This window comes from Cajanus cajan, chromosome 10 (assembly GCF_000230855.2).
Source record: "Cajanus cajan strain Asha chromosome 10, NIPB_CcT2T_4, whole genome shotgun sequence".
Lineage (NCBI taxonomy): Eukaryota > Viridiplantae > Streptophyta > Magnoliopsida > Fabales > Fabaceae > Cajanus > Cajanus cajan.
In genome coordinates this window covers 49,107,891-49,120,231 of record NC_138526.1, presented here as the reverse complement: position 1 = coordinate 49,120,231, position 12,341 = coordinate 49,107,891, and the positions used below count along the sequence as shown (strand labels likewise).

Below are 12,341 nucleotides of genomic sequence, written 5' to 3'. Positions count from 1 at the left end.
AATATTATAATAATGAAATAATATTATTTTAATGAATAGTGCATAGTGCATAGTAATTTCAAAATTTCTATAAATAGGGGCCTAGGGTTTTGAAAATTCATAATTCTAGAGAGAAGGAAATTCTAGAGAGATAGAAAGGGAGAAAGAAAGAGAGGAGATTCTGCCCTAGTTCCGGTTCCGATTTAAGAAAAAGAGGAGGAGGTTCTGCCCAAGTTACTATTTATCCAGGTACGGGAGAAAAGAGGGTTATTTATATGTAGAGTACATGAGGGTATTGGGTAGAATTTCTCAGAAGCATGTTTAATTTATCTGAATGGAAGGCTGAGCCTCCTATTAATTTGTAATTTAAACGTTTTTGATAAAAGACTAAAATGTACATCTTTGTTATATTTTTATTACATGATTTGGAAAATATAAATGGATTCCTAACTAGGAGGCACTGCCACCTTTACTGGAATTAATTTATATTTCTTTATTATTATCTGTATATATATAATTTATAATTTAGAATAATTATTCTATTGAAGATATAAATTGATTCCTAACCAGGAGGCACTGCCACCTTTACTAGAGTTAATTTATATTTTCTTTATTATTATCTGTATATATATATTACAACTAAGCGACCCATGAACGGTTGGACCATTGAAATATTAAATATTGAATTATTGACCCTTGGAATATTGAACTTTTGGATTATTGGACTAATGAACTGCATTAATGGACAATTTAGATTATAATTAAGGGAATATAATGTGATGTAATAAGTCGAGTGTTGAATCAATAAATATATGACATGTATCATTAATGATCTTGCTATATTTTGTTGGAATTATTAAGAATGATTGAGGGGTATGTAAACTCTATTTTGTTGTCTTATTTGTTATGAATATGAAATTGCATATGTGATAGAAATTGAATTATGAGTTGAAATGTTGTATGGTTGTGATATAGATGTGATTGTGATGTCTCACATCAATGACTAGGATGGCACGGTCCTGTATAAGTGGTGCTACAGGGAAGGCGTGACCTAGCATGGTGTGTGATGAGTAAGACAGTTAACACCACCACTTATGTCATTTATGGCTGCCCTGACATAGGGTTAATTGCAAGAGATTGTATTGATTGTAATGTGATTGTGGATACTCACACTAAAGGATTAAGGATGATACGAACCCTGGGTGGTGGATACTTTAGGGACGAGCGTATTCCTCGTAAGATCAGGGATGATACGAACCTTGGGTAGGTGATGCTTCAGGGACGAGCGTACCCCTGGTATGGTGTGAGTTGAGTGAGGCAATTAACCCGTATCACTTGTGTCAGATATGGCGAGATCTGGGCATAATGTTAACTGTGATATTGACGTGTTTGATGGATTATGAAAATGTTGAATAATTGATATTTAAACTATATATATGCTTGTAGATATTATACTGTGATGTGTTTGTATGTACTTTGCATATAGATATTTTCTTTTCTCACCGTATAAATTGTGGATATTTTAGGTGGAGAGGATCCAACTGCAAGTGGCATATAAGATGCTAGCATTTTATTTTGGGAAATGCTCTGATATTGTGACATCGGAGCAGAGGATTTTTAGGACGAAATATTTATATGCATTTGGTATTGTAATATTATTTTGAAAACAATTTGTAAAACTCTTATGTTTTATGTTTTATATTTATATTATTGTGATGTGAACTAGTAAGGGTGTCACATTTAGTGGTATCAGAGCATGTCGATTCAATCGGCCGTGAGTCATGAGTCTACTGTGCTTGTTTGGTAGATGAATGGTGTAGTAAATTGATTATTGAACTTAATTGATATGTTAAAATGACAATTGTTGTTTTAAAGCAAAATTGTTAACTTTTCTGGGAAAAACAGAAAAACAATGGCAGGAGGTAGAAACGATCGTGCAATAGCTGATGCTCTGCAAGCAATGGCTCAGGCTCTTGGTAATTTGAACCAACGACCAGACATTGATTGGCTAGAGAGATTCCAGCGAAATAATCCACCAAGTTTCCGTGGAGGCTATAATCCTGACGGAGCTGCTGACTGGATATTTGAAGTTGAAAAGATATTCCAAGCTATGGGATGTCCTATAATACAGAAGGTGACTTTGGCTACCTTCATGCTCTCTGGAGAAGCTGGCATCTGGTGGCAAAGTACTTGGAAAAGAATAATAGCTACGGGAACCCAAGTAAGTTGGGATAATTTTAAGCTGTTATTCTTAGAGAAATATTTTCCCCGAGATATAAGACATAAGAAACAGGTGGAATTTCTTGAGTTAAAACAAGGAGAGGATTCGGTGGCGGAGTACGTGACCAAGTTTGAAGATTTGGTTAGATTCTGTCCTATGTATGATGGTGTGGGCAATGAGGAGGACAAATGCGTAAAGTTTGTGAGCGGTCTTCGCCCAGAGATTAAACAAGTATTCAATTATCAAGGGATCACGCACTACCACGAATTGGTAAATAAATGCAGAGTTTATGATGAGGACAACCGAGCTAGGGTAACTCATTATAAAAGTGGGGGACCAATGAGAAATAATAAGTTTGGTTCATCCAATAAGGGTAAACCTTATAACAAGCCCGCTGGGAATACGAATACTAAAGTGAATAGTCAAGACTTTGTGCAAAAGAACCAAGCTAGCCAACTTTCTGGAAGTGGGAGTGTGAACATTGTTCCACACAAAAACTGCTATAACTGTGGAAAACCAGGGCATAGGGCATTTGATTGTCGATTACCAAAAGCAATAATATGCTACAAATGTCAACAGAAAGGACACAAGGCTAGTGAATGTCCTCAGAATAAGAAAGAAACAACAGAGAATGGAGGCAACGCTAGCAAACCTCGAACCATAGGAAGAGTATTTGCCTTGAGTGGTGTCGAAGCTACTCAATCCGAAGACTTAATTCAGGGTATGTGTTTCATTAATGGAACTCCTTTAACCGTTTTATATGATTCTGGTGCGACTCACTCTTTTATATCACATGCATGTGTGTCTAAGTTAAAATTACCTGTCTCTTCCTTATCTTTTGAGTTAATTGTCGAAACACCCACTAATGGTTCTGTAATTACTTCTAATGTCTGTCCAAAATGTCCTCTGATTATTGAAGGTAGAGATTTCCTGGTTGACTTAATTTGTTTACCTCTAAGTCAACTAGATGTTATTCTGGGTATGGACTGGTTATCTTCCAATCATGTCCTTTTGAACTGTGCTTGTAAATCTATTGTTTTTGGTGAACCTGTTGAGAAAGTGAGTAAGGATTATTTGACTGCCAACCAAGTTAAGGTATCTATGCAAGAGGATGCCCAAGTATACATGTTGTTAGCTTCTTTAAATTCTGAGAAAAATGTTCTGATAAATGAACTGCCTGTTGTGTGTGACTTTTCGGATGTCTTTTCTGAAGTGTTTAGTTTACCACCTAGAAGAGAGGTAGAATTTTCCATAGATTTAGTTCCAGGAGCAGGACCTATTTCTATTGCACCTTATAGGATGTCACCCATAGAATTAGTGGAATTGAAAAAGCAAATAGAAGACTTGTTGGAGAAGGGGTTTGTGAGACCTAGTGTATCACCTTGGGGAGCACCCGTACTCTTAGTCAAAAAGAAGGATGGTAGTATGAGATTGTGTGTGGATTATCGCCAGTTGAACAAAGTAACCATTAAAAACAAATATCCATTGCCTAGGATAGATGATCTTATGGATCAGTTGGTAGGTGCTTGTGTGTTTAGTAAGATTGATCTTAGATCAGGGTACCACCAGATTAGAGTTAAGAAAGATGATGTACCTAAGACAGCCTTTAGAACTCGCTATGGACACTATGAGTATCTAGTAATGCCTTTTGGTGTGACAAACGCTCCTGCAATTTTTATGGACTACATGAATCGGATTCTTCATCCGTACTTGGATAAATTTGTAGTTGTCTTCATAGATGACATACTAGTTTATTCCAAGACTAAAGAGGAGCATGAGGAACACTTAAGGGTAGTACTACAAACTCTCAGGGAGAATCAACTTTATGCAAAGTTGCCCAAGTGTGACTTTTGGTTGGAGGAGGTGAGTTTCTTAGGACATGTAATTTCGAGTAAGGGTATAGCAGTAGATCCATCTAAGGTTGAGGCTGTGTTGAATTGGGAGACACCTAAGTCAGTTAGTGAGATTAGGAGTTTCCTTGGATTAGCTGGATACTATAGGAGATTCATAGAGGGATTCTCTAAGCTAGCATTATCTTTGACAAATTTGACTAGGAAAGGGGTTGTGTTTGTTTGGGATGGTAAATGTGAAGATAGTTTCCAAACCCTTAAGGAAAAATTGACCAGTGCACCTGTTTTAGTATTGCCTGATCTTAGTAAGACTTTTGTGGTTTACTGTGACGCTTCTAAGATGGGTTTGGGTGGAGTGTTAATGCAAGAAGGAAGGAGAACGAAGCATGCCATATATATGGGTGTGGATACCTTCCTTGTGAGGAGGCCTTTTGGGGTGGCATGCGTGTCATCGCCAAGAGCAAAACCGTGCGGCCGTGGGCCAAAGCGGACAATATCTACATGCGGGTTCTTGGGCTGTTACAATTATCACTTTTCACATCATCTCATCATATTCACATAGTCATCACTTTTCACATCATCTCATCATATTCACATAGTCATCATTTTTCACATCATTTCATCATATTCACATAGTCTCTACAGAGCACTCAAAATCATATCAAAACTGATCTATTTTCAAAAATAAACACACATTTATACATCTCATTCAACAAGGAATACATCAGAAAACATTTATATTTTGTCTATTTCTCATAGGGTTCCCACAGGAACCCATAGAGCACTCTAATTCATATCAAAACTTGTTTATTTTCAAGATTATATACATATTTACACTCAGCAAATATCAAGAAACACAATAAAACAAAAAACATTTAAAATTTGCCTCTTATAATTATCAATGCATTCCCTTAGGGTTTCCCATAGGAACCCATAGAAATCTCAATTCATACAATTAATTACACATAAGAAAACAATAGGCAAAACAGATACAATTGGGAAAAACCCCTTGTAACAGCCCAAGCATCCCGCATGAGGATATTGTCCGCTTTGGCCCACGGCCGCACGGTTTTGCTCTTGGCGATGACACGCATGCCACCCCCAAAAGGCCTCCTCACAAGGAAGGTATCCACACCCATATATATGGCATGCTTCGTTCTCCTTCCTAACCGATGTGGGACTATATCCACCCCCCCTCAAGGGAGTCCAGCGCCCTCGCTGGCACACCGGCCCGGGAACCGGCTCTGATACCAATGTAACAGCCCAAGAACCCGCATGTAGATATTGTCCGCTTTGGCCCACGGCCGCACGGTTTTGCTCTTGGCAATGGCACGCATGCCACCCCAAAAGGCCTCCTCACAAGGAAGGTATCCACACCCATATATATGGCATGCTTCGTTCGCCTTCCTAACCGATGTGGGACTATATCCACCCCCCCTCAAGGGAGTCCAGCGCCCTCGCTGGCACACCGATCCGGGCCCCGGCTCTGATACCAAATGTAACAGCCCAAGCATCCCGCATGAGGATATTGTCCGCTTTGGCCCACGGCCGCACGGTTTTGCTCTTGGCGATGACACGCATGCCACCCCAAAAGGCCTCCTCACAAGGAAGGTATCCACACCCATATATATGGCATGCTTCGTTCTCCTTCCTAACCGATGTGGGACTATATCCACCCCCCTCAAGGGAGTCCAGCGCCCTCGCTGGCACACCGGCCCGGGAACCGGCTCTGATACCAATGTAACAGCCCAAGAACCCGCATGTAGATATAGTCCGCTTTGGCCCACGGCCGCACGGTTTTGCTCTTGGCAATGGCACGCATGCCACCCCAAAAGGCCTCCTCACAAGGAAGGTATCCACACCCATATATATGGCATGCTTCGTTCGCCTTCCTAACCGATGTGGGACTATATCATATGGATATAGTCCCACATCGGTTAGGAAGGAGAACGAAGCATGCCATATATATGGGTGTGGATACCTTCCTTGTGAGGAGGCCTTTTGGGGTGGCATGCGTGTCATCGCCAAGAGCAAAACCGTGCGGCCGTGGGCCAAAGCGGACAATATCCTCATGCGGGATGCTTGGGCTGTTACATTGGTATCAGAGCCGGTTCCCGGGCCGGTGTGCCAGCGAGGGCGCTGGACTCCCTTGAGGGGGGGGTGGATATAGTCCCACATCGGTTAGGAAGGAGAACGAAGCATGCCATATATATGGGTGTGGATACCTTCCTTGTGAGGAGGCCTTTTGGGGGTGGCATGCGTGCCATTGCCAAGAGCAAAACCGTGCGGCCGTGGGCCAAAGCGGACAATATCTACATGCGGGTTCTTGGGCTGTTACATTGGTATCAGAGCCGGTTCCCGGGCCGGTGTGCCAGCGAGGGCGCTGGACTCCCTTGAGGGGGGGTGGATATAGTCCCACATCGGTTAGGAAGGAGAACGAAGCATGCCATATATATGGGTGTGGATACCTTCCTTGTGAGGAGGCCTTTTGGGGTGGCATGCGTGTCATCGCCAAGAGCAAAACCGTGCGGCCGTGGGCCAAAGCGGACAATATCCTCATGCGGGATGCTTGGGCTGTTACATTGGTATCAGAGCCGGGGCCCGGATCGGTGTGCCAGCGAGGGCGCTGGACTCCCTTGAGGGGGGGTGGATATAGTCCCACATCGGTTAGGAAGGAGAACGAAGCATGCCATATATATGGGTGTGGATACCTTCCTTGTGAGGAGGCCTTTTGGGGTGGCATGCGTGTCATCGCCAAGAGCAAAACCGTGCGGCCGTGGGCCAAAGCGGACAATATCCTCATGCGGGATGCTTGGGCTGTTACATTGGTATCAGAGCCGGTTCCCGGGCCGGTGTGCCAGCGAGGGCGCTGGACTCCCTTGAGGGGGGGTGGATATAGTCCCACATCGGTTAGGAAGGAGAACGAAGCATGCCATATATATGGGTGTGGATACCTTCCTTGTGAGGAGGCCTTTTGGGGTGGCATGCGTGTCATCGCCAAGAGCAAAACCGTGCGGCCGTGGGCCAAAGCGGACAATATCCTCATGCGGGATGCTTGGGCTGTTACACCCCTCATACATAAGCATACAAAAAATGCAACAAACACAAGATTGGGGGCCAATCCTACTACCCAGCATACAATCCCACGCCCAGGGCGAGGTTTCTCACTCCCCCTTACCTGGATGAGCAGAAGACGAATGGTCTTGGTGTGATCTAGGATCGTTCCTAAGTACTCTTCCTTAGAGCTCCTTGTTTCTTCTCTTTTTTTTCCCCTAACCCTTTAGAACGCAAATGAGGCAGATAAGGTTAACGTTAGCTGACTCCTTTCTTAAAATTAATTCATTGGGCTGGATCAACCCAACCCATTTTCCTTTTCTTCTAACCCACTTCTCTTTTTCCTCAAAATAAATAAATAAAATAAATACATGTATATTATAAAATATTTTTCCTCTATGATAATAATATATTTATGACCCAAAATATAATAATATAATTTTAATAAAAAAATATCATATAAAATCAACATTCTCTTAAAACATATAAATATTTATTTAAAAACGCTAATAAAATACTTATTTAATACGTACAAAATAATTGTCCAAACAATAATTATTTAAAACGTACAAAATAATATTCATCTATAATTATTAAAATAATTATGACCAAATACCATATAATAATAATAATAATAATAATCCTTTTGAAAACTGGGGTGTTACAATTACTAAGTGTGTGTTTGGTTTATCATTTAAAATTCATTCAACGGACTTTTACACATTTTAATGCACTAAATGGAGAGGTAACTCTTTTGTTCCATTTGATTAAAAGCAAGTTACGTTGAACGTAACTTTTTCCCAAACACACCCTAAATTGGCTCATGGTGTGTCGTTGGAGTTAGTAGTCTGCCAAGGAATTGACTGCTAACTCCTTTGACTTTGATATGTTGTGTTGATATGTTTCGCCTTGACATACTTCGTTGTATTGATGATGGTAGTCTTTAGTACAGGTGGATATACGAGCTAGTTCGACCCTTTTAAGACTCGATTCGTAAAATCCGCATTTTTAACGAGTTGGATAAGTCCGATTTGTAAAATAAAATAGTCTTAAAGACCTATATCCGCCCATGAAATCCACAGATTAACGAGTAAGCCTCCGAGCTTAATAAAAAATATATTAAAAAAACATCCTTCCTTTTTAATATATAAAAATTATACTAAAATATAAACATTAAATAATTTAAAATAAAAAATTATAAAAGTCTTAATATACAAAGTTTTATACATTTAATCTAAAATATTAGAATATTAACATATGAAATTTGTACATTTAATCTAAAACATATTTATGCATAAAAAAAATCTAAAACATATTAAGTTAGCAAAAATGTAATATACTTTAAATATTAAATATACTAAATTCAATATTTATTACTTATATTTATTTATTAACAAACTATTAAAATCACTCATTATTTAAAATGTTTCATAAAGTTAAAAGAAAAAAAAATCTCTCTTAAACGGGCTAGCCTGCAGGGTTCGTAGATAAAGTTCGTGAAATCTGCAGACTTCACAAGCTGGACTTAATTTCTTCTATAATTATGCAAATTTTTAAAGGCAGATGATAAACACACCTCCACTCTCGTATAAACACACCCCTTTTAAAAATATATATATATATAATGTCTAAATTACCCTTTAAAAAAATGAAATTCCTAAATTTACACCTCTCTTCCCCACACCCCCCTTCTCCGCACCCACACTCCGCACCCTCTTCTTCCCAAAGCCTCTTTCCGCTCAATGTCATTAAGCAATATACTTTTACAGTCATTCTGAATAGAAAAAAAAGACTAGCCCTACCATAACCAGCATAAGAAAGGCTCTTTGCCGGTGAAGGATTTGACTCTGGTAAGTATCCTTTATACTAAAGCTTCTTTACAATGATTTTCTTTTATATAAGTGCTCGAGTTAGGATTGTTGACTCGGAATTTTGAAGTATACAATTCATTCCTGGCCGATTTCTTTCTCAATACCGGGACATCACATGTGTACATAAGTTTCAACCATTGCGTAAAAATTACATGCATGGAACATTATCCTGTATCTGCATGTAAACTTTAGTCTGGAACGGCACCAGAACGGGTCGTTCTGCAAGAAGAACGGCCCGTTCTGATTGCAGAACAGCCCGTTCTGCTTGCAGTACGGGCCGTACTGAAAGCAGTACAGGCCGTTTTGAGGCCGTTCTGGGGCCGTTCTGTTGCAGTACATTCCACCGCGTCACTTTTAAAATGGCTACCTTATGACTGATTTTAAAACTCTGATTTTAAAAGTCATTTTTGTACTAGTGTTTCTCTCCATAGAACAAGTAAGAGTCTTTCTCTTACAAGACCACCTGCTGACATTGTGCACCCCTCTTCTTTCTCTTTCTTGCACTCCTCTTCTTCTTCTTTTTTTCCCGCACCTCGCACACCCCTCTCCTTTCTCTTTCTGACACTCCTCTTCTTCTTCTTCTTACTGTTACGGAAAGTTCTTTCCGGAATTATATAAAAATGTTCCAGAAAATACTTTCCATAATATTAAATTCTTATTCTGGAAAGTATTTTCCGGAAATATTTTGTTACATAATTCCGGAAAGCACTTTCCATAATATTAAAGTTACTATTACGGAAAGTTCTATCCGGAATTATATGAATAATAATTTTACTATTCCGGAAAGTACTTTCCGAAATGCTAATGACTGTAAAAGTACTTTATGGAATGTTAATGACTGTAAAAGAGCCTTTCTTGTGCTGGTTATGGTGGGGCTAGTCCTTTTTTTCTATTCAGAATGACTGTAAAAGTATATTGCTTAATGACATTGAGCGGAAAGAGGCTTTGGGAAGAAGAGGGGTGTGGAGTGTGGGGTGCGGGGAAGGGAGGTGCGGGGAAGGGAGGTGCGGGGAAGGGAGGTGCGGGGAAGGGAGGTGTAAATTTAGAAATTTCATTTTTTTAAAAGGGTAATTTAGACATTTTATATATTTTTTTTAAAAAGGGGTATGTTTATACGAGAGTGAAGGTGTGTTTATCATCAGCCATTTTTGAAAGATAGACCCGTTAACTGTGTGGGCCGCAGACTTCACGGATCAGTCTGTTGGTTTGAGCCCATATACCCACTACTAGTCTTTAGTCTTTCTATTAGTAGTAACTATCTATGTATCCGTTTTAATTAGCAATTTTTTTTGTTTCACTTTTTTGCATTTCCCATGTCCTTGATTCTAAAATCTCTAGTTGTTGCCAGTATGTTTCTTCATTTTCTGTTTTAGTTTTGTAATAATACAATTATTAAATTGTTTCTTCATAATTTCTTATTTCAAATTTCAATGTCCTGCAAAGTTATTTCTTGCACTGATTTGATGTGATGAAATGTTTTCTTTGAAATGCTTGGCCTTCTCAGTGTCGCTATAGGCTTAGCCAACACACTTGATGGACAAAAAAAAATTATGTAGCCCATAGCGACACCCTATAAGAAAAAAAATTTAAAAGAATGAAAATAATAAAGATGTAAAATAAAAATAATAAACTGAGTTATTTATTATATATTTATAAAAATAAAATATTTTTTTAAAAAAATGAAATTTTAAATTAAATTATATGTATTTTTAAAAGAGGCACTATGGCCCATAGCACATGGTGTCGCTATGGGCCATAACGCCAAGCTCTTTATATTTTTATTTTTTGCAAATAATCACGTTTATTTTTTAATTTTTAATTTTTAAATTTTTAATTAAAAGTACACAAAGTAAATAATTTAAAAAAAATTATTTTATAATATGTTAAATTTTAAAAAACTTGGGGAAAATTATTTATTTTATTAAACATGTGTCACTATGGGTAGCAACATCATTTTTTTTTTAATATTAAATAAGTGTCGCTATGGGCAGCGACACCATCTATTATTTATTTTTTAAATATTAACATTTAATTTTAAAAACTTAATTTATATATTTTTAATTAAATAAGCACAAAAATAAAAAATTTAAATTTGCAGTATTTTGTTTAATATAACTAATATATATTTTTAGTAATTCAAAAATGCGTAATTAAAAAAAAAAACTGGTGTCGCTATGGGCAGCGACACCATTTTTTGTTTTACTATTTTTTTTTAAATATTAACAATGCTTTTGTATAATTTATTTTGGCAAATATTTACGTTTTATTATTAAATTTTCGTTTTTATATTTTTAATTTAAACAACAAAAATTAAAAAGTTAAATTAAATTTATATATTTATATGTTAATTTTCAAAAAACTGTTGAAAAAATAAACAATTAAAAAAAATGCAAAAATAGGTGTCGCTATGGGCACCGACACCTTTTTTGTTTAATATAAATAAATTTATATTTTTCGTAATTTATTTATAAATTTAATTAAAAATAATGAATTGTGTAGTTTAAAGAAAATTTATTGTTTAAATCTATTAATAATTTTTTTATATGTTAATTTACAAAAAACTAGACAAAAAATAAAAATTAAAAAAAGGAAAAATGAGTGTCGCTATGGACTACGACACCTTTTGCATATTTTTTTTTTGCAAATATTTACGTTTTATTTTAAAATTTTCGTTTTGATATTTTTAATTAAAATTACACAAATTAAAAAATTAAATTAAATTTATATCTTTATATGTTAATTTTAAAAAAACTGGGAAAAAAATAAGTAATTAAAAAAAAAAGAAAAAAATGCCAAGCCTGTTTTTAATAAACTAGTATAAAAAAAAAACCACACGAAAAAATAAAACTGAGGAAAAAAATATAAATAAAAACGCACACACAAAAAAGTGAAGAGAAAAAATGTAGAAAAAGACAAAAAAAAAACTTACAAAAAAAATTAAAAAAAAAATTGGTAAAATAAATGTGGAGAAAAAAATGACCCAATGACAAAAAAAAAAACAAACATTTTGAAGAAAAAAAAACTGAGGTAGAAAAAAATGAAAAAAAAAAACTGATGTTGCTATGGGCCATAACGACTTTTTGTCACTATAGCTCACAGCAACTTTAGGGTTTAGGGTTAAAAAAAAGAAAAACTAAAATTTTCAAAAAAAAATTTTCTTCAAAATTTTCGTTTTTCTAGGATTATTGGGTCCTTTTTTTTCTCTAAATTTATTCTACTAGTATTTTTTTCAAAAAAATTATTTTATAATTCATTTTTTTATGTTTTTTTATTATTTCCATTTATATAAATAAATTTTGTCCCTAGAAAAAATGTATTTTTTTTTCATTTTTTATTATACACTATACACAATTTTTAAATAAAATA

At 36.4% G+C, this 12,341-nt stretch overlaps 1 protein-coding gene across 1 annotated transcript; it reads left to right on the top strand.

Moving 5' to 3' along the window:
• The first annotated feature begins 1,891 nt into the window (after window positions 1-1,891).
• On the top strand, window positions 1,892-10,356 carry LOC145952529 (uncharacterized). Its single transcript, XM_083064909.1, has 6 exons — window positions 1,892-2,068; window positions 2,111-2,921; window positions 3,414-3,546; window positions 3,694-3,838; window positions 3,962-4,280; window positions 10,349-10,356. Exons 1-6 carry the CDS (start codon window positions 1,892-1,894, stop codon window positions 10,354-10,356), a joined length of 1,593 nt encoding a protein of 530 aa, XP_082921035.1.
• Window positions 10,357-12,341: the final 1,985 nt, after the last annotated feature.